We start from the raw sequence: 20,901 nt of genomic DNA, 5'->3' as shown, positions 1-20,901 counted from the left end.
TTCGAAATGGACCTGGGCTTTAAGGCAGGAAATGTTGACCATTGCAAACAAACTTCACAACAGAATTGAAAATGGAAGACTTGACAAGATTACGGAGAGTGATCTTATGGATGAAATTAAAACGACTTGGGAGGACGTGGAAAAAACAGTGACAAATTACTTTGACAAAAGTAAAGATGCAGATGCACTGGTTCAGTGGAAAACACAATTTGAAACCAAAATTAAGTATTTCCGGGATGAGCAGGTGAGAGAAGCCAAACAAAATCTAGAAGAGATTATTCAGCAGAGGAATGCTCGAAAAAAGATCGACGCTATGAAGAAAGTCTATGAGAATCAGCTTCTACAGAAGAGCAAAGAGCTTGCCAGCAAGCTAAAAGACAAGGCAAAGGATGAAAATGAACTTGAAAAGGAGTTCAACACTCTTTGGAAAGATTGGGTTACTGAGCTCACTGCCGATGTCAAACCCATAAAGGATATCAACATTCAAGAGGATGTGGATTCTATCATTCATGATCATGATATGGCCTTTGAGCGGTCTCTTCTAAAAGACAGCAGAAAATGGTACAAAGACATGTCAAAAAGAGGGCATTTTTCAGACTATATAGCTTCAACGATCACAAAGGCTTTAAAGAAGAAAAAAGAACTTCCTTATGAAGATAATGAACAGATAAGAGCCCTCATTGCCAAAGTCGAGAGACAAACCAATGTCTTAATTAAGAAGAAACCTGTTAACACAGAAGGCTACCTTACTGGTTATATGCATGAAGTAGCCAACAATGTGGAAGAACAAGTGAAAGAATTTGAATCAGACAAGAAAATGACATACGCCCTCAAGAAGGAGTTTAAAGTTGATCTACTACTTAATGCCTGTACAATTGCAAAGGATTGTTTTCAAAAGGCTCACAATGAATTCAAGAAGAACAATGATGCACACACGTATTTGGACAACCAAAAGGGACAGTACTATAATGTATTCAGAAGTTTTTGTAAAGGTAACTCCTCTGCCGCTGTGTTTAGTGAACTACTTTGTTGCAAACTGAAGGAGTCTGCAATTCAGGATGTCTATGACAAGACTGCCATTCACTTAGCTGGTCAGATTAGAAGTAGTCAAAGTCCCTTCAGTGGGAATAGGGTGAATTTGGAGAAACATGTTTTACAATCACTGGCTGAAGAAAATAAGTTTGACAGTTACATGAACTACATCAGAGATCCAAGGAAACAAGTAGAGAGATTTATAGAAGACTATGTTAAGACATACATATCCACCAATCAGAACAAGGTACTTGGTATCATGAAAAAGAATTTGGAGGATTTAGTCCAGCAACTGAATCAAGCAGTGTATGAGGCAACAGAAAAGGTCAAAACAAAGAGTGGAGACAGCAGCATGTGGTTGGATGAGTTTTCCAGTCAGTTAAAAGATGTTCTACATGTTACCATCAACTGCTACGATAATTTCAATGATATTACAAACTTTGACTTTCTTAAGGAGGAGATTGAGAAGTCCTTGAAGGTGGATTTGAACAACCTCTCAATAAACGAGAAGGATTTCTGGTTGAAGACAGTTCAAATTCTTATCAACCAACTGTGCAAGTGTTGCTGGGTACAGTGTCCTTTCTGTAAAGCCATTTGTACCAACACCCTTGAGGATCACAGTCCAGAATCCGATCACAGTGTCCCTTTTCATCGCCCGTCTGGAATTAATGGATGGCACTTACATGGTACTGTGCAACTATGCATTACTTTCTGCACAACACATGTTGCAGGTGATCTAAGTTTCTTCCCTACACCAAATTCTCAGGAGCTCATTCCATACAAAGAGTATCGAAAGGGTGGTCCAAAGTATGATAACTGGAGAATTACCCCTGATGAATCTAAACTGACATACTGGAAATGGTTTGTCTGTCAATTTCAAAAGGAACTGGAGGATCATTATGGCAAGAAATTTGAGGGCAGTGGAGAAATTCCTGCAGAATGGAAAAACCATACAAGAGAGGAAGCTATACAAAGCTTGGAGAACATGTAGTCTGTGAATGGACTAAGAACAACAACACACTTTGAAATAAGAAATGATTTAGCTTTAATTTGATTAACAGCTAAATATACACAAGTTCATTAAGTGTTTCAAAGCAACTGACATTTCCAAATGTGACAGTCCATTTAAGCAAGGTAGAATAAAAAGCACACAATTATTAAGTTATGTTTAAAATAATGTCACAAAAGAATGAAAATGAAAGAGAAATGTTTTTTGTTTGTTTTATCACTGAGCAATATGGAATAAACAAATGAAAACTTGTGAATGATCTTGTCAGAGAAGTTAATGAGACTACAAATGTGTTTGGTTTTGTTTGTTAAAAGGTCTATCTATCAGCTATATCTATCTAACTGATCATGTCATGACCAGTGGTGGAAAGTAACTAAGTACATTTACTCAATTACTGTACTTAAGTAAAACTTTTAGGTATTTGTACTTTACTTGAGTTTTTTCAATTTCCAATACTTTTACTTTTACTCCACTACATTTATTTGAAAACTTTACTAGTTGCATTGTAGATTTTGATTATTACAAAACATACATTAACCACTTCAGACATATACATTTCGGCCATTTGAAAATAGCCGATCTACAAGCTCACAAGACACATCGTGAGCTTGTAGATCTGCTATTTCAAATGATTTTTATGCATTTGAAAACTTGACATTGTGCATAATGAGTACTTTTACTTGTAACAGAGTATTTCTATATTGCAGTATTGATACTTCTTTACTTACTTAAGCAAAGAATTTGAGTACTTTTTCCACCACTGGTCATGACATCATGTCTGAAGTCTCCTCCAACTCTGATGTAATGATGTCACAGTGGAACTGAATTTAAATCCATTTGAACTATTTCAACCCTACAATATATACTTTGTTGACTGGGGTCCCCCAGGGGTCTGTACTTTTCCCTCTACACCTAATATCTTTGTCGAAAATAGCCAAAATACAAACTCACAACATGTCACACTTTGACGTGTTTTGAGCTTTGTAGATCAGCTGTTTTTGCTGAATGTTCTCCTATTATGACATGCCCAGAATAGGGACACTAGGGTCCATGTGGTTAAACATGTCTCCATTCAGCTTCACAACAATGTACTGTATAGCAGAAAGACAAACAGGTTGATACTTGATAATGATGATGACACACATTCCCTCAAGCTTTTCACCATTTAATACAAGACATGATTTACTGACAGTCCTCCTCCATGTCTACACTCATTTATTAGTGCAACAATATGAGGAAATACATACAACACTATCAATAGATGTAATTAAACAAACATTACATTTAGAAAGATACTACAGCAGTGATCGGCAACTTGGCTCACAGGCCTGAAGAGCCTCCCCAAAAAATAATATCTGGCCGGTCAGATTATTTTTATCAAATAAATATGTATGTATTTATTATTTTTACAATATCAGAAATATCAATCACAAATCCGCTATCATTATAGCTTTAATGTCTAAATAGAGAATCTATCCCCACCTGAATGATGTGAATTATACTTTTATCCACGTTGAGGGGGAGTAGGCTACAATCAATAACCGTTCCTGGCTGCAGCAATCAATTATTGATTGCTGCAGCCACAGAGCGGTCCCAGCGTCCCACTGTCACACAGCTGACCTGCTGCTGTGTGCACAAACTGTGCTGTCAGTGCTTCTGCGTCAATCTAGCACTTTCCTGCCTCTCTGTCTTTGGTGGAAAGTAAGACCACTTTCAAGGTGCCATGATTCGTCTTGTGGCGTTAAATAAAATTGCAATTTATTGCAGAACACAACAGCTTTTCATTGATGCAACCGGGTTGGATGAACGCAGGAATGGACAGCAAACTTGTCCAAATTCCTCTTTAGATGCCCTGTCAAATTATTTCTTTATAGCCTACTTTTGGATAGTATTTTGTCGTATTCTTCCTAGCTTTGCAGATTAAATGTTTAGCGAACTCAAGCAAGAACCCAGTTTATGCTCCGTTGTACAACGGTGTCGTGCCCCAAATAAAGCCAATCTACAAAATGTATAATAAATTATGCTTAATAACGCATATCTGCACTGGTTTACTAATTCATGTTATTAGAATGAGTTAAGCTCCTGGTCAGTCCATAAATTCATTATTCACATTAACATTAGTGTTACGGCTCAGTCCTCCTCACCTTCACATTCACGGCTCGGGCTCATCCCCCCTCACGGACTACTCCATGGCTCAACTCAACGCACCTGCTCTCCCTCACCAATCTCCACACCTGCCTTCCATTCTACAATCAACTGCTGCCACTCAAAGACTGGTGACACGAGGTTAGCTGCCACTACAAAATCCCAGTCTGCACTGCACTCCTCTCCAGAACTTCACCTGTCAACACGTACGGTAAAGTACATTACATTACATTACAGTCATTTAGCAGACGCTTTTATCCAAAGCGACTTACAATAAGTGTATTCAACATAGGTAGGGAACGAAAACTACTAATCACCAGAAGTCTTTAGTGCATTTTCTGCAAAAACAAGCAACCAAGAGTATACCTAGCGCTAAGGTAAAAGTGCAATATATCAGCTACCTATTTCCTTAAACAGATGAGACAAAATAGCTAAATCAAATGAGCATGAGCTAAAACAAATAAGTGTATCGACTAAACAAGATCCAATAAACAATCCAATAATCCAATAAACAATACAGCAATAGAGAACAAGCGTTCGTACAACTAGTTAACAAAGTACAGGCCAGCCTACAGTTAGCTTTTCCCAGTTGTAGTGCAAGTTTAGTCTTACACTGCTATTTGCCAAGCTGTTCAACTTTACGCAGTTATAGCCCCAGCCTTCCGTTGTTCTCCAGGAGCCAGTTGCACCACCTCACACTAAGTTCAAACTTAAATGGCTTTTTTAAAGCCATTTAAGCTATAACTAGGCTAAGTTTGAACTTAGTGTGAGGTGGTGCAACTGGCCCCAGTGGTGGTTATTTATTTGTCACTAAAGCTACCTCTCCTCTCCTCTCCAGTCTTCCGGATCCCCAGCTGAGCTGTGCCACCGCACGGAGCCACCAACCCACACCACCTCCACTCACTCCACTACCTTTTCCCCATAAACATTGAATAAATACGCCCACGGGCTTCACCTAAACCTACGTCTCCTCTTGCTGTGCGCTTGGGTCGCACACATTCACCAGCCATTACAGTTAGGGGGGGAAAGAGCTTGTTTAGTTTAGTAAGCCACCACAGCTCCTTATTTTGATCCATTGTCTTCATTACACTTTTTTTTTTCAGTAAAAAAAAAACTATCAATTTCTTTAAATGAGACTTTGATTATAATATAATCCTCCGTATGCCTCATTTATTTTGCCTTGGTTGTGGGCAGCCTTGCACTGAAAATAACAGATCTACAAGCTCACAATGAGTTACACTGTAATGCCTTGTGACTTGTAGATCTGCTATTACCAGTGCATGGCATGGACACAACCACGTATAAATCAGCCTTAACAGTTTGTCCATGTTGTGTCACCATCACTTTAGAGCTTCTCTGTAAATGGCTGTGTTCCATCTTCTCATTACCCCAGCAACCATCATGCCTCACCTATACATACACACTGAAAGTTGAAGATATACAGACTCTCAACATGTTGCAGCACTTTGTGTTGTGAGCTTATAGATCTGCAATTTTCTAGATTTTCAACCATGTATAAATCAGGTTTCACTCCGAGTTGCGCATGAGGACGGATCCATCTTCATCGTCATGGAAACGAGAGTCCTCTGCATCACAGCCGACGTCAATCCACAACCTGAATGAAGAATTATGACATTCAAGACAATGTTTGTTTGTTTAGGATCCACCATTAGCAGCAGCATAGCAGCATGTATTCTTCCTGGGCTCCACAAACAGCTTTTCATTGTGATAGTGTTGCATAACTTGTTAACATCATAACAAGACATCATAATGCATAACATTACAAAACAAAAAATCCTTGCAGTTGAATAATCCAAACATGAGTATATAACAATCCAGGATGTATACACATTTTTCATACCCTCCTAATACCTCTAATGACATTTAAATCATTGTATAATGTTATAATAATAACATTTTAATACAGATAACTTGATTGATCAATTCCTAGTCAAAATATGGTATTTTAATAAATAATTAAACTTAATGTGTTTTTTGTGTGATATGTCTGGGGAGTAGATTAATGCATAGCTCATAAAGATTTGTTTAATTGAGAGTAGTCATGTTTGTCAAAAGAAAGATCATATATTATATCAAATAAAATGAGTTTTCCTAGCAGAGATACTTCTTATAAATTCTGTAATGAATATGTTTGTTTATACATATAACCAAGATAGAAAAGTATGCGTACCAACTACATTAGTTCTGTATTCACAATGGCTTGCTAAACCTGCTGCTCTGTTTGGTACCATTTGTAAATTCTTTATTTTTCCCCCTAAAAACCGGTAACAAACTTATATCCAGAGAATGGTCATTATAAGCAGTGCTATAATTGTAGCAATTTTCCATTCATGTAGTAGCCTATTTGGAATTTCTTATTCCAAATAACATTGATGTAATAGTTTGAAGGAGAATGGTATGAACACCAATCAATAATAGCAATATTGCATACATCTATACAATATGCACTTACAGTATAATACTGAACTGTTCTGAATTTATATGAACACAAGTCTTCCTGTGAAATTACACATTGGTCATGATGTGCAGGTAAACTAAATTGAATACTTTATTAGCAGTTTGCAGAAAAAAAGCACATGAAAGTACAGTTCAATACAAGGTCAGCTATAGAGAATTTAAGACCCAAGAGAGCCTATGGCTTGTTTCCATTGGGGTCCTTTGTACTCAATTCATAGAGACATTTAATGACGGACATATTTACACTACTATGCAAAACATCATAAAAACAGTTCAAAAATAAAAAACAAAGTAAAACAACAGTAAACAGTTCGAGGGGGGGGGGGGGGGGGCTAAGCCTTGATTTTTACAGGGGTCAGTTTCAAATTGCAGCCACTACTGAGGACTACTGAGGTCAGTGGTACTGGTAGTTGTGCAGGCCAACTGGGGAGGTGTCCTTGGGTACAGGGACAATGATGGACCTCTAGAAATAAGAGGGCACGAAGCACTGAGCAAGGGGGAGGTTCAACGTGGTTGTGACCACTGGCACAGGAGGTCAGCACAGGTCTTGTTGACCTGCCCAAAGATCCTGTCCAGTCCAGCTGCTTTCCTGATGTTCACCCTTTCCAGCACCATCCGCACGTCCTGCTCAGAGAGGATTAGCATGCTAGCTGTATGGTTCAGCTGCATCAAATAACAAATATTTGTTCCACATTGACAATAATACAGTTATGACACCATAATAAAACAATAAACCAGGTTACTTTTTAAACCTAAATGTGCAGGCCCTGTGTGTTTGTAGGATATAGACTTCTGGAAGTAATTATACAATGTCATACAGTACGACCCTTTTGAAATGACATTTGACGAAATATGTATGTGTTTTTAAAGGGATTGTTGGCAACATTAAGCCTAAATTTGAAAAATACCTCTATATATATATTTTGCATTTTTTCCCCTCTATCAGCCACTATATAATGATGCTGGGGTGTTTTCCTGCATTGAAAAACATCCTCTTTCTGAAATCCGTATTTCCCCTACTATTTATGTTACACATCCGGGTATCCGGTCCGTAAATTCACGCACGCATGTGCGCATCCGTGCGCGTCCGTGTGCGTGTGAACTTTTTACTTTCGGTTTTAAAATGCTCTCAAACTTCGTTTTTGAGGCACATAATTTACTTTTCAGATAGCGTTTGGATAGAATTTAGTTGTTTAACTTCATATATGTGGTCAATTTGTCATGAAAGAGCCTATTTAAAAATAAAAATTCAGAGAACCGGCAGGGGCGGGCAGTTCCGTGAATTGTATCCGAATAAAGTAACCTATATTCGGCACGGCCCGTTTAGAAGTCTCCTTAACTCTATGGAAGTCCTCCGTGCGTCACCCCCTGGTGGTCGGGGAAACGAACTGCTGGATTTCTTTTCTTTGTTTATCTCTGAATCGCCTACAATCCCTTTAACGGATCTTGCAGTTCAGACTATGTTATGGGAAGCTTAAGTATTGGTATCAAAATGTACTTAAGTACTACCAAAAGTAGAAAGTACTCATTATGCAGGATGTCCCATTCCACATGTTGTCAAATGTATGAAATGTCAAAAAATCTTTTGAAAATAGCAGATCTACAAGCTCACAATGCATCGCGACGCATGTGAGCTTGTAGAGTAAAAAGTGGAGTAAAAAGTACAACATTTGCCTCTGAAATGTAGTGGAGTAGAAGTAAAAGTACTGAAAATTAGAAATACTCCAGTAAAGTAAAAATACCTAAAAAAATATAACGGAAAATTTATATTTTTATCCTGTGCTTCACAATAAAAATATTTGAAACAAAATTGTAGCCTACTGCACTTGAGTGAATTGTACTTTACACCACTGGTAAGTTAGGACATGGTGTGACTACAGGGGATGAGGAGGCAGACATGAAAACTAACTAACTGATAGCCTTAGCTTGGATCAAGACTTTCGTAGATGTATTTTATCAATTTTGACATTTTGTATCGATAAAAAATGTCAAAATCGATCAAATACATGCATCTACGAGTCTTGATCTAAGGCTAATGATGTGACATCAACTACACTGCAGTCAGTGTGAAGCCCTCACATCATGCACAAAGGCCTTTATTATACCTTTATTTTCATTCACTAGGCATAATAATACATATGCACACACTGAACGAAGCGAATAAACGCGCTTTTTACCCCAGATCGGCATCGAATTCATCTCCTTCGATCATGTCAACATCAACTTCATACGCCATGTTTACTGGATGATAATAACAAACAATATACGTGTATTTTTCAAAATGCATAGTACAGTAATTGATTACATGTACTTAGTTACTTTCCACCACTGTATAAATGTCTTTTTCGAAATGCATGTATGTCTTTCATAAAACATTAAATGCGATGCTCTTACTTTGAAGGCAACCGGAAACCTTATATTTGCTAGCTCAGAAACCGGATGTGTTATATTTGCTACCGGAACGGAGCTAACAAACAACGGGCCAAGAGGAGAAAACACACAGTGGGACATCTCCAGACAGCGACCCCTGCTGGTGGGACGTTTATATAGTTGCTTTTTCGGGTCATAAAAAATACACTGTGGAATTCATGGTCATTAATTCATTGGGAGTCTATTTGTGTTTAGTTAAAAACAACGTTTTCTATTTATGATCTCAAACCAGCATTTATGGGTTTTTTTTTTACAATCTGCAGGGTTCCAGAGTATAATGTGTGTTTTCACCCGGACGAGAGAAAAGGATGGACACAGGCAGCGTTGCCATGTCCGCTTTGTATAAGCGACTTTGGGCTTGTTTTTCTGTGAAGTTGCTTGTAAATATTGGTAGTTGCGGCGGGTTGCTTATTTTGGGTCTTAATGTTGTTTAAACCAGTGGTTCTAAAATATTTTTGTGCCAAGGACCCCCCCAAATTAATATGCAATTATCGAACCCCCCCCCAATGCCATATGAAAATATTGTATGCCAGGGACCCCTATACAAAATTTCAGTTTTTAAAAAAATATAAATTTAAACATTCTCCAAGATTTTTTTGAGAATAGCAGATTGTGAGCTCAGCTTGTAGATTGGCTATTTTCAAATAGCCAACGTTATCGCTTCTTTTTGCCTTGTTTTCATAGGCCTGGTTGCTTATTTCTCTCACACAAACTGGCAACTCTGGTGTCCGTCCCTCTATTTCCTCCGGTGTGAATTCAAGGAATTTGTTGTGAAACGAGAGAGCCAAACAAACACAGCGGAGTGAACGTGATACGGAAGTCTGTGTTATAATGTAATAAGTTTGCTGTAAAACAAACCTGTGTGTAACTTGTGTGTGAGATTGTCTTTGCACCAGAGGGACATCGAGGAACGTTAAAGAAGGTACACCCATATATTATAACTCTATAGCTGTAGAATACAACTCTCTTAGACGTATTTATGATTCTGACGTTTTCAATCTACGAGAGTTGTAGGGTTCACCCCCCATGGAGACAGGGACTTTCAGCACTATGCCCCGTAGACACTCCAAACATGTACAAATTGAAAATAAAGGTGCTTACCCCCACGCACGAAATGTTAACTCTCGCTACGGGGTAGTAGTTTAATGTAATAATCCATATCTTTCAATAAAGAAGTGTTTTAATGCCGTCTGTGGCCGAACGCCTTTTTTTCACCCTCGTTTACTTCCTGTTTACATTTAGTATAATTCCGGGTTTCACCAGATGGGGCGCGTCACTACCGCCCATTGGGAACTTCCGACTGAATCGGCCACAGACGGCATTAAAACACTTCTTTATTGAAAGATATGGATTATTACATTAAACCACTACCCCGTAGCGACAGTTAACATTTGGCTTGGGGGTAAGCACATTTATTTTCAATTTGTACATGTTTGGAGTGTCTACGGGGCATAGTGCTGAATGTCCCTGTGTCCATGGGGGGTGAACCCTACAACTCTCGTAGATTGAAAACGTCAGAATCATAAATACGTCTACGAGAGTTGTATGCTACAGGTAGTACCAAGTCTATGAAAACAAGCCCAAAAGAAGCGACCACATGAGCACTTTAAGGCTATATTCATCGGCTATAAAAAAATCACACCCTGTGTGAAGTGGGCGGTGTCTTGCTAGCTAATCACAAAAGATAAATACATTTATTGAAACACTCTTTATGATGGACGAAACCATAACTCGAAAAAAACCAAGCTTTGGTTTTTTTCGAGTTATGGTTGCTTATATAGGGCTATGCACATGTGTCATGTGACACTGGCCAATCACAGTCCTGAATAGATTGTGATTGGCCAATCACAGCGCAGGATAATTCTACTAATTTCCTGGGCCCAGATCACAGCGCAGGAAAATGTACATTTTTCCAAATCTCACTTATAGGGGCGGTTTCACCGCCCAAAAATCACACCCTGTGTGAAGTGGGCGGTGTCTTGCTAGCTAATCACAATACTGAATGGAGTCGACCAATCATGTACAAAAGATAAATACATTTATTGAAACACTCTTTATGATGGACGAAACCATAACTTGAAAAAAACAAATTTATGTTTTTTTTCAAGTTATGGTTTCTTATATAGGGATATGCACATGTGTCATGTGACACTGGCCAATCACAGTCCTGAATAGATTGTGATTGGCCAATCACGGTGCAGGATAATTGTACAAATTTCCAAACCTCACTTATAGGGCCGGTTTCACAGCGCAGGATATTTGTACATTTTTCCAAACCTCACTTATAGGGGCGGTTTCACCGCCCAAAAAAAAAGAAACATAACACCACAAATGTTGTATGGGGGTCCCTGGCTGCTGGCCCTGGCAGGCTGGCACACAAATATTTTCAGATAGCCTCTGCAGAAAAATATATATATATTCATTTGGGGGTCCTTGGTCCTGGACTAGAAAATGTTTGAGAACCACTGGTTTAAACAACAATAGGAAACAAGCCCAAAAAACTGCAACCTGCAAATTAAGATATTAATTATATTTTCTACATGATAGTCAAGACTGCTGGGCTGCTTGAAGTGAAAAAGGTTATGTATTATTGAATATTCAGGAAGTGCTCTGTGATACATACAGTATCTTGACCAATTGACAAGCTAAGAGGAGTTTCTCTTCTTAATGAATCCTAAACTCCTCATTCCAGATTCTGTGGAGTCCAGACTTCAGGTGCAGAATGAACTCTCCAGACCCATCCAGACCCGTTTCAGTGAAACAGGAGGAACCTGAAGACCAGCCAGACCTCAGTAAGTGTCACTGTCTCTCTCTTTCTTCCCCTTTTCTAGCTTCAAGGTGTTTATTGTCACATGAACATACAATACAGTTGCTAGCCGCACTATAGACAAATCCACAGAGCGGCAATCATAACTGCGGTGCCAAGCGGGTGCGCTTCACACCACAACACTGCAGCTACAGGGCAGCTCTCTGGATTCATAGTGACATTGTGCAAAATAGCCCAGAAGGGTAATGGTAATATGAATTGAACTCAAAAGAGAAACACACATTTGCAGAACATTTGTAGTAGAATGGATTATGTTGTGAAATCAGTTGTGTGTGTTTGTCAACTTGATGTTTTTTTGTAAAAAATGGAGGAAGACCTGAGCTGTAAAGGCGTACGGTAGTGATGCGCGGGTTGACCCGTTACCCGCGGGTCAACCCGTGGCGCGGGCGGACAGTCAAGATTTCGGTCATCAACACGCAAAAAAAACAACACATTTAAGCCTATTATTAATATGAATATTTGGATAAAACGACCATTAAAACCCATCATAATTATTTAAAGTTTTTATCATGATCTGACAATGTCAGCGTGGGTTCATTCCCGACAGCCTGGTGCCGCTGTGTCTCACAGCTCTGCAGCTATCCGATAGATCAGCCTATTCTTCGTACCATGGTGTTGCGAGTTGGAAATATCAGACCTACAAGCTCACAACACGTCGCAACGCGCCGCGTTGTGAGCTTGTATGTCTGCTATTTTCGATACGCAACAACACCGCCATACGGCGAAGCACAAATTAAGCTTTACACAGCTGCATCTCCTCCTAATCAGCGCTGCGTACGGGTGGTTCGCTCGGGTGTAATGATAAACAGAACCGGGGTCCCGAAGTGATAGAATACGAACCAAGCCGGACCCACTTGACGATAATAAAACCTGTCAAAACCAGAACTAGATTCACAATACAAGGTCTACTAAACTGGAAGACTCATAAAGCACTGAGCTTGTTTAAGATGTGATCCCCATGCACACAAATCATGATGACATATAAGAGACAGACAGAGAGAGTATAACATTAACAAAACTAAACACAAGCTGTAGGTTTTGCATATTAAGGTTGAATGAGATGTAAAGGCCAAAACATATATTCATTTGTTTATACTGATGTGCGAATAGGCTACGGTGTCGCGCAGCAGTTCACTCACACTCACTCATGATTATCTACTTTTTTTCACCGCGGGTCGCGGGGCGGGTCGAGTCGTTGATTTACACATCGTTTTGCAGCGCGGGTTGAGGCGGGTTGGGTTTCGTAGCGGGGCGGGGTGGGTCATGAAAAAACCTGACCCGCGCATCACTAGCGTACGGACACTATCTTGTAAGGACAAGAGAAGGTCTGACTCTGGGAAGACTGGGACCTCACTCCTGAGAGCTTGTAAACACTCAATCATCCTAAGAATGTTGATATGTTGACATAGATGACATGCAATTATTAAACCTAACGTAAGGATGTCATATTTTCCAAACTTTTCTCCTTCCCAGGCAATATATCGTATTTTTCTCCTCTTCTGGCTAATATGAATCCAGTGGTGGTCCTTCACGAACTCCCTCTGAACATGGTTCGCCAGGCTCTCCATCCACCAGCACACCTGCAGCAATGCAGCAGTGATGATGAGGAGAAGGTTAATCATTCTGGTACATGTTGGGAACCAAAAGACGACGGGGGCAACGACTCCGACTCTGATTGGTCGCACTCAAAGTCTCGGTCAAACAGAAAGAAGCAGAAGAAAGGCAGAAAACTCAACAAAGATGTCCCTTCAATGACACAGACATCACAACCCAACACCAACGGTAACTAACCGAGAGCCGTGGTAATTGAAAAAACGCGGCCGTGGTAATTGAAAAAACGCGGCCCCACTCACACATTAGGCCAATATCAGTCACCAGAACCATGGATGTGTGTTTTCAATGAATTTAACATGGTTAAAATGTTGTTTGAAGTTACAATGGGTTCATATTCGGAGGGAATCAAGCACCTTAAAAACTTTCTGGGACAACAAAAAGATTGTTCTCTATATTCTGATAGTTATCATTGCTGTAGAGTGTTTGTTCAGTCACAGGGATCTCCCTGTCCCTCCAGCTCTTTAATAAATAGAACATATATTTTCAGGTAGGTGATACATTTTCAGCCAATCAGGAGAGAGTACCCATTTATCAGCTTCAATTGTATAGTGTTCCTGTTCCAATTTTGTTAAATTGGTATCCTGACCTGAAAATGCATGTTCTGTTTAATAAAGAGCTAGAGAGACATGGAGACTCCTGTTACTGAATAAATACTCTTTATAGCAAGTATTTAACACTTATTTTAAACAAAGAAAATCACTCACCCTACCTTTTTTTTAATAAAAAAAGAAAAGGAAAAACAATAAATAAATAAAACACTTGAACGAATTCAAACTATAACAGAATTAGTTCAAATTAAATAAAGTATTAGAAAAATAGAGATCAGTTCAGCAACATGGTTTGGAACTCTTTGTCCTGAAAGGCAGCAGCCCCCAGAAGGCTAGAAACAATACATCCTCATTCGCAGTTGTTTGCTCAGTATATGAACGCTGCCTTTACATTTGCATGTCTGAGGGAAATAATGCACCTTGTGCACATATCAGCAGTGTTGGCCATTTTGTTGTGCCACAGGTAGAAAACCCATTCATTTTTCCCATAGAGATTTCCGAAAATATTTGTGGGATCACTAAGGCAATCACACTAATGTTATACCCACTATTTATTATTCCGCCCCTTTTTTTGGCCCCTAACTAGTCCTTCATACTTTTCTCACTCACTCACTCACTCACACACACACACACACACACACACACACACACACACACACACACACACACACACACACACACACACACACACACACACACACACACACACACACACACACACACACAAGAGAGTGTCTGTACGCTTTTACAGCTCAGGTATTCCTCCATGAACACATCATTTTTACAAAAAAAACATCAAGTTGACAAACACATACAACTGATTTCACAACATAATCCAAGTGATGACATGCAATTAGTAAACCTAACGTAAGGATGTCATATTCTCCTTCCCAGGCAGAAAACTCAACAAAGACGTCACTTCAATGACACAGACATCACAAGCCAACACCAACGGTAACTAACCGAGAGCCGTGGTCATTGAAAAAACTCGGCCTCCTCACACATTAGAAGGCCAATATCAGTCACCGGAACCAGGGATGTGTGTTTTCAATTAATCTAACATCGTTAAAATAGTGTTTGAAGTTACAATGAGTTCATATAGGGGGGGGGGGTGTGTCTGATAAAATGAATATTAAATATCTAAATATTAAATCAAGCAACTTAAAAACTTTCTGGGGTGCACACAAAAGCCCGATTAGATGTTAGTAGGCAATAGCTCATTTTGTAAATGGAAGATAGAAAGAATGGGTTTACATTTTAGTAATCTAGTGTTGACTATCATGTTATTTTTCTGTTCCTAGACATCCTGCACATGGTTGTGTGTAAAGAGGAGGTTCCTCCTGAACAGGAGCGGAGTCCCAGTCTGCTCCAGGAGGAACCAGAGCCTCCACACATTAAAGAGGAACAGGAGGAGCTACTTCAAAGACCAGAGGAGCCTGATGGGTCAATATTGACATTACTAGCAGTGAAAAGTGAAGTTGACGATAAAGACATCTCTTCACACTGCTATGAAGTTGAAGTCGAGCTTGAATCTGACACTGAAGTCACTTGCAATGCAGCAGTGATGAAGAGGACAAGGTTAATCATTCTGACACGTGCTGGGAACCAAAAGATGACGGGGGCAACGACTCCGACTCTGATTGGTCGCACTCAAAAGTCTCGGTCAAACGGAAAGCAGAAGAAAGGCAGAAAACTCAACAAAGACGTCACTTCAACGACACAGACATCACAACCCAACACTAACGGTAACTAACCGAGAGCCGTGGTAATTGAAAAAACACGGCCCCCTCACATATGGGATGTGTGTTTTCAATGAATCTAACATAATTCAAATGTTGTTTGAAGTTGCGATAGGTTCATATAGGGAGGGGGCGTGTCTGATAAAATGAATATTAAATATGAAATACAGCACCTTAAAAACTTTCTGGGGTGCACACAAAAGCCTGATTAAACATGTGTGGGGGGAAACTGGGAGTTGGAATAATGACTAAATTAGGAGAATAAAAGAGAAATAATTATGTTAAACATGTTATATAAACATAGTGCTCCCAAACAAGGGACTTGTTTGATGATGGAAGCTTTTCAAGTTGTACCTGTACCCACCATCTTTAACCTGTCTCTCCCCTTCTCTCTCCCCCCTCTCTCTCAGGAGTGAGGTCCCATTCTTCCCAGATTCAGTCCTTCTCTTGTTCTGAGTGTCCATCCGCCTTCACATCTCAGATCTGGCTCCATAAACACATAAGGCGGAAACACGGAAAAAGACCTTTCCACTGTACATATTGTGACAAGAGTTTCGCCCAGCGAACTCAATTGAATAGACACCAGTTTGTCCATAATGGAGAAAAAAAACCTTTCTACTGTAAACAATGTTGCAAGAGATATACCCATTCAGATGGTCTGAAGAGACACCAGCTTGACACCAGCCATGGAGAAAAACGTTTCTACTGTACTCTGTGTAAGAGAAGTTTTGGTGTGCCATGTGCCCTCAAGATACACCAGCTTGTCCACACTGGAAAGAAACTAAAACCGTTCCTCTGTAAAGACTGTGACCATGGGTGGACTGGGGATCTGGCATACCGGGCCAGATTTGCCCAGTCGGCCGAACCATCAACTCATTGCCTGCCATTGCCGAGTACACTCGTCAGTTGACCCGAGGCTCACACAGCCATTGACGAGTTGTGTGTTTTCAGTGGTTTTCCGCTAGATGGGGCTGTTCGCTAACCTGGGAGTCACCATTTGACTCCCAGAGAAGCAAAGCAGCAGCAAATCACGTGATCGGGAAAAAAACAGCCCTTTCACTTCCTTGTAAAAATTGCCCTTTCTCTGTTTCTGTTGCTTTTTGGCAAAAACAACCTACATTCAACTGCCCCCCCCCCCCACCCCCCCCCCCCCCCGATTGTACAAGACTTGGATACATCTTTTAAAATTTTAAAACTTTTTTTTTTTTTTTTCGGGTATTCAGGTATTTTTATTTTTTTGCCACCGTTTTAGGATAGTTACGGTAATGTTTGGGCTGGGTGGCCGTCCTAGTGGCCGAATCACAGGCCCAGGAGTCCCACCCAAACAGCTGATCTACAAGCCCACAACGAGTCGCTGCTTCGACGCATTGACGAAACATAAATAAAGGAATGCGTCTGTCAGTACACTTGGCAGAGAGAGAGAGAGACAGCGCAAATCTGATGGGACTTGTAGAACGACAGTTTAACATGTGAAGAAGGTGATGTGGTGACTATGCCTTCATGCTTTCTATCACTAAATGGTTCAGAATGATCTGAAGAACATTAAACTGCAAACTGCATGGTGTGTTGCAAGTAATTCAATAATAATTTAATAATAATAATAATAATTTAAAAAAAGTATTATTAGTAAATTGATTGATTAGATGCTTATATTAACCACTTACGCCCTATTCTATACTTTAGTCATACAATTATGTCACACAAAAAGAACTATCTACAAGCTCAGTCTCATTGTGATGTAGTGTGTCCTTGTAGATTTGCTATTTTTGCAACTAATTAACATTTCTGCTAATAATTACATGGCATGTGTCATGCATCTTTCCTGTTGCCCAGGCAGCCCATATGGGCTTAAAGGACTTTGATCAATGTCGGAAGTCAAACATATTGTTTCTGTTAGTGTTATTGTTTTTATTGACCTTTCAAAATGTTATTAAAAACACTGAAGGATTTTGCTGTTACAATAAAACAACTTTTTTTGCATACACATACAGTAGTACGCAAATTACAGCCTTTGCTATGTCTAAGTTATGCCATCCTCATATATATAATAATTCTGGGTGTCACACGCACACACACATTAGTTATTGATGATTAACATAATATTGTGTGGTATTACACATGTGGATGTAACTAAACCAAATCAGTGTTACTGAACAAACAAGGCATGTAGGCTATAACAATGATTACTATTTCAATATAGAGCTTTAAGCAATTATTTGGTTAACATACTAACAGTATGTACTACAATGTCCCAGTCCACTTTACAGTGACAACAATAAACAACAGAAGCCAGCAGTTAAAGTTAACTCAATACACAGTCATATACGAACAATTATTCAAATAGGATTTATTGTGTTGCTACTGTTTATCACATTAAATAAAATATCATTTAATTAGGTGTGTGAATACATTTTATGTTTATTCAGATTATTTTTTATACATATTTATTATATTTACATCAACAATACAGTTACATTTTTGGACTTTGAGCGAAAAAAACTAATAGAATCATATCTGGAGGACACAGGACCTGGTATTACGGGACCAAAGTCTCTGTGTCTGAACATGTAACCTCCTGTCAAACACAGTAAACACCAAGATTTTTCATTGATTACAAATGCACCTTCTTGAAAGGATCCTGTTCTGCTATCTTTATATGAGACTGCTATACCAACACCTCCACTCCACTCTACCTCCCAGTAACAGCGTCCAGTCAGACCCTCTGTACTCAGAACCTGAGGGTTTCTAGTGAATCTCTTTGGGTGATGAGGATATGATTGTTTTTTGTTCATCTTGCGTACTGTTCTGTTCTCTTTAGACAGAGACAGATATTGATTTACTGTGTTTGGATCCATTGTTATTGGACATGAATATCGTAAGAACTCAGCTCTGGTCTTGGGTTCAAGCCAACCAGGAACCCCTAACTGCTCTCTGTGTATCCCTTGGGGCTGGACACTGCTCCTAATAGGATGTGTCAAAGTAATACAAAATAAAAGGATCACTACAAGTACCCTCTTTATTTGTTTTATTTTAAGAATGTCCTCCTGTTTATTTGTTTGTAAGAACTCAGCTCTGGTCTTGGGTTCTGGTGTTGACAGTAAAACATCCACTCTATTCACTGTCTCTGAGATTGAGATGGTCTCTTCCTCTTCAAGAATGTCCTGTAGTTTGTCCCTCATCTTTGACACGGCCACAGTGACATCTTCAAAGTAGCTCGGAGGACGGACATTGCTGCTGACTGGGTGTGTAGATTCACTCATTCTTGAGAGGGAGGTGTAACTGTGTAGAAATAGGTAGTTCGAATAGGTCGTGTAAAGGTTGACCAAGCGGCCAAGGCTCCAAAAATGAACAAGTTCAGAATTTGCAGATTGTTGAGTTTTATTTCTCTCACACCTCCGGGAAACAGTCCAATATGCAGCAGGTAGATAGTGGAAAATAAATAAGACGTGGAAAAATAGACTTACAAAAATTATAGAATTACAAACCATACAGTGACTGCATAACAAGGCTATCCCTTAACTAAGGGCCCTGGCAGCTCTGTCTCACGGCTGTTAACGCTTTGCTTGCCAAGTTCAACTAACTGACTGTCACTTGCAGCCTCCCTTAAATAGGGAGTGGATCGTACCACAAGTACAGAAACAATTAACCTCAAAATTAGCTTATCTACAAGCTTACAACTATCTGATGAATAAATAGATGTTGTACTTTAAACTAAACACCATTTTGGGTTTGCATTTACTTCAAAAAGACATAGAAATACTTTGCTCATTAACATTGTCAAACACCCCTCCTCCTCCTCCTCAGTACATGGCACGTTCCACCCCTTCTTAAACCCAATTGACTAGCCTGCTCTCTGTTTCGGCAGTTACCAGTCAGATTCAGAGGGTGCCAGTACTGCACAGGAAAGACCAGGTGACAAGCAAACATTTCAGATCAGTTCCAATACACAGTGTTTAAATAAATAAAGTTTGAACCCCTGCAGTCTGTGTCATTTCTACATTGAATACAGGTAAAAATCATATGCTACAAATAGTCCCTTCCCTCTTAGTGTGTCTATGTATAGGGCACGGGCTGCCCCGTGACGGGGTGCTCCTTCCATTCCGACATCTCACCACTCCGACTAGTGGCTTCCGCGTGCGGTTATGGTTAGGGTTAGGGTTAGGTATAGGGTTCGTCAACGTCGGAAAGGCGACATGTCGGAAAGGAGAAATGCACCCCCCCGTGACAGGTAGATTAGACTTTGTCCCAGAGTGAGAGTTGTTTTCACGACTCACTCCAGATCCAGTTCTTTACACTGGCTCCCTGAATGACAAATAATTCATTTCAAAATACTGCTGCTGTTTTATAAAGCACTGAATGGTTTAGGGCCAAAATACATGTCTGATCTTGTGTGATATCATGAACCGTCCACACATCTCAGGTCATCTGGGCAAGGTCTGCTTTCTGTCCCTAGAATCAGAACTAAATGTGGAGAAACAGCGTTCCATTTTCATGCTCCTCCACACATGTCTGGAACAAACTCTTAGAAAACTGCAGGTCTGCCTAGATCTGTTTAAATCTGTTTGCCACTGCCTTTTATTGAGATGTCTTTGCGTATTCTTTTGCACTGTAACTTAACTGTTTTATTTTTCTATAAAACAACCATTCCCCTTCTGAAGACCAGGACAATTATCCTCACAATGTCTATTTCTCAAATTCTATTCTATACTTGGACATTTCGCCGTCACAAGTATCTATATATATATATATATATATATATATATATATATATATATATATATATATATATATATACACACAATTGGCTTAATTCCACACTTCCGCGTGTCCTGTTATCATGTCCTGACCATCTAATGCCGGTACAACAGTAACACTACTTTATATTGTATGCATCCATCACCTCCTCCGTATGCCTCATTTATTTTGCCTTGGTTGTGGGCAGCCTTGCACTGAAAATAACAGATCTACAAGCTCACAATGAGTTACACTGTAATGCATTGTGACTTGTAGATCTGCTATTACCAGTGCATGGCATGGACACAACCACGTATAAATCAGCCTTTACAGTTTGTCCATGTT

At 39.6% G+C, this 20,901-nt stretch overlaps 3 protein-coding genes across 3 annotated transcripts in view; all 3 read left to right on the top strand.

Annotated features, from left to right (window-relative positions):
* Positions 1–2,297, top strand: part of LOC308087453 (interferon-induced very large GTPase 1-like) — a 98,924-nt gene extending 96,627 nt beyond the window's left edge. The window contains exon 9 of the transcript XR_013933337.1: positions 2,118–2,297. The gene's annotated coding sequence lies outside the window, so the exon portion shown is untranslated. The remainder of the gene's footprint in view (positions 1–2,117) is intronic.
* Positions 1–6,628, top strand: part of LOC308087460 (uncharacterized protein) — a 60,586-nt gene extending 53,958 nt beyond the window's left edge. The window contains exons 7-8 of the mRNA XM_080431335.1: positions 4,176–4,397; positions 5,025–6,628. Of these exons, the coding sequence (XP_080287461.1) occupies positions 4,176–4,397; positions 5,025–5,111 (309 nt within the window). The 3' untranslated portion in view covers positions 5,112–6,628. The remainder of the gene's footprint in view (positions 1–4,175; positions 4,398–5,024) is intronic.
* LOC308087462 (uncharacterized protein) overlaps positions 1–16,989 on the top strand; it is a 78,994-nt gene extending 62,005 nt beyond the window's left edge. The window contains exons 2-6 of the mRNA XM_080431337.1: positions 11,787–11,886; positions 13,395–13,703; positions 14,978–15,037; positions 15,385–15,828; positions 16,233–16,989. Coding sequence (XP_080287463.1) covers positions 11,817–11,886; positions 13,395–13,703; positions 14,978–15,037; positions 15,385–15,828; positions 16,233–16,732 — 1,383 coding nt within the window. The 5' untranslated portion in view covers positions 11,787–11,816 and the 3' untranslated portion in view covers positions 16,733–16,989. The remainder of the gene's footprint in view (positions 1–11,786; positions 11,887–13,394; positions 13,704–14,977; positions 15,038–15,384; positions 15,829–16,232) is intronic.
* The last annotated feature ends 3,912 nt before the right edge of the window (positions 16,990–20,901 follow it).

This window comes from Gymnoscopelus braueri (genome assembly GCF_963280865.1).
Source record: "Gymnoscopelus braueri genome assembly, chromosome: 6".
Classification (NCBI taxonomy): domain Eukaryota; kingdom Metazoa; phylum Chordata; class Actinopteri; order Myctophiformes; family Myctophidae; genus Gymnoscopelus; species Gymnoscopelus braueri.
Note: the sequence above shows the minus strand (reverse complement) of the source record. Positions and strands in the feature narration are given on the sequence as shown.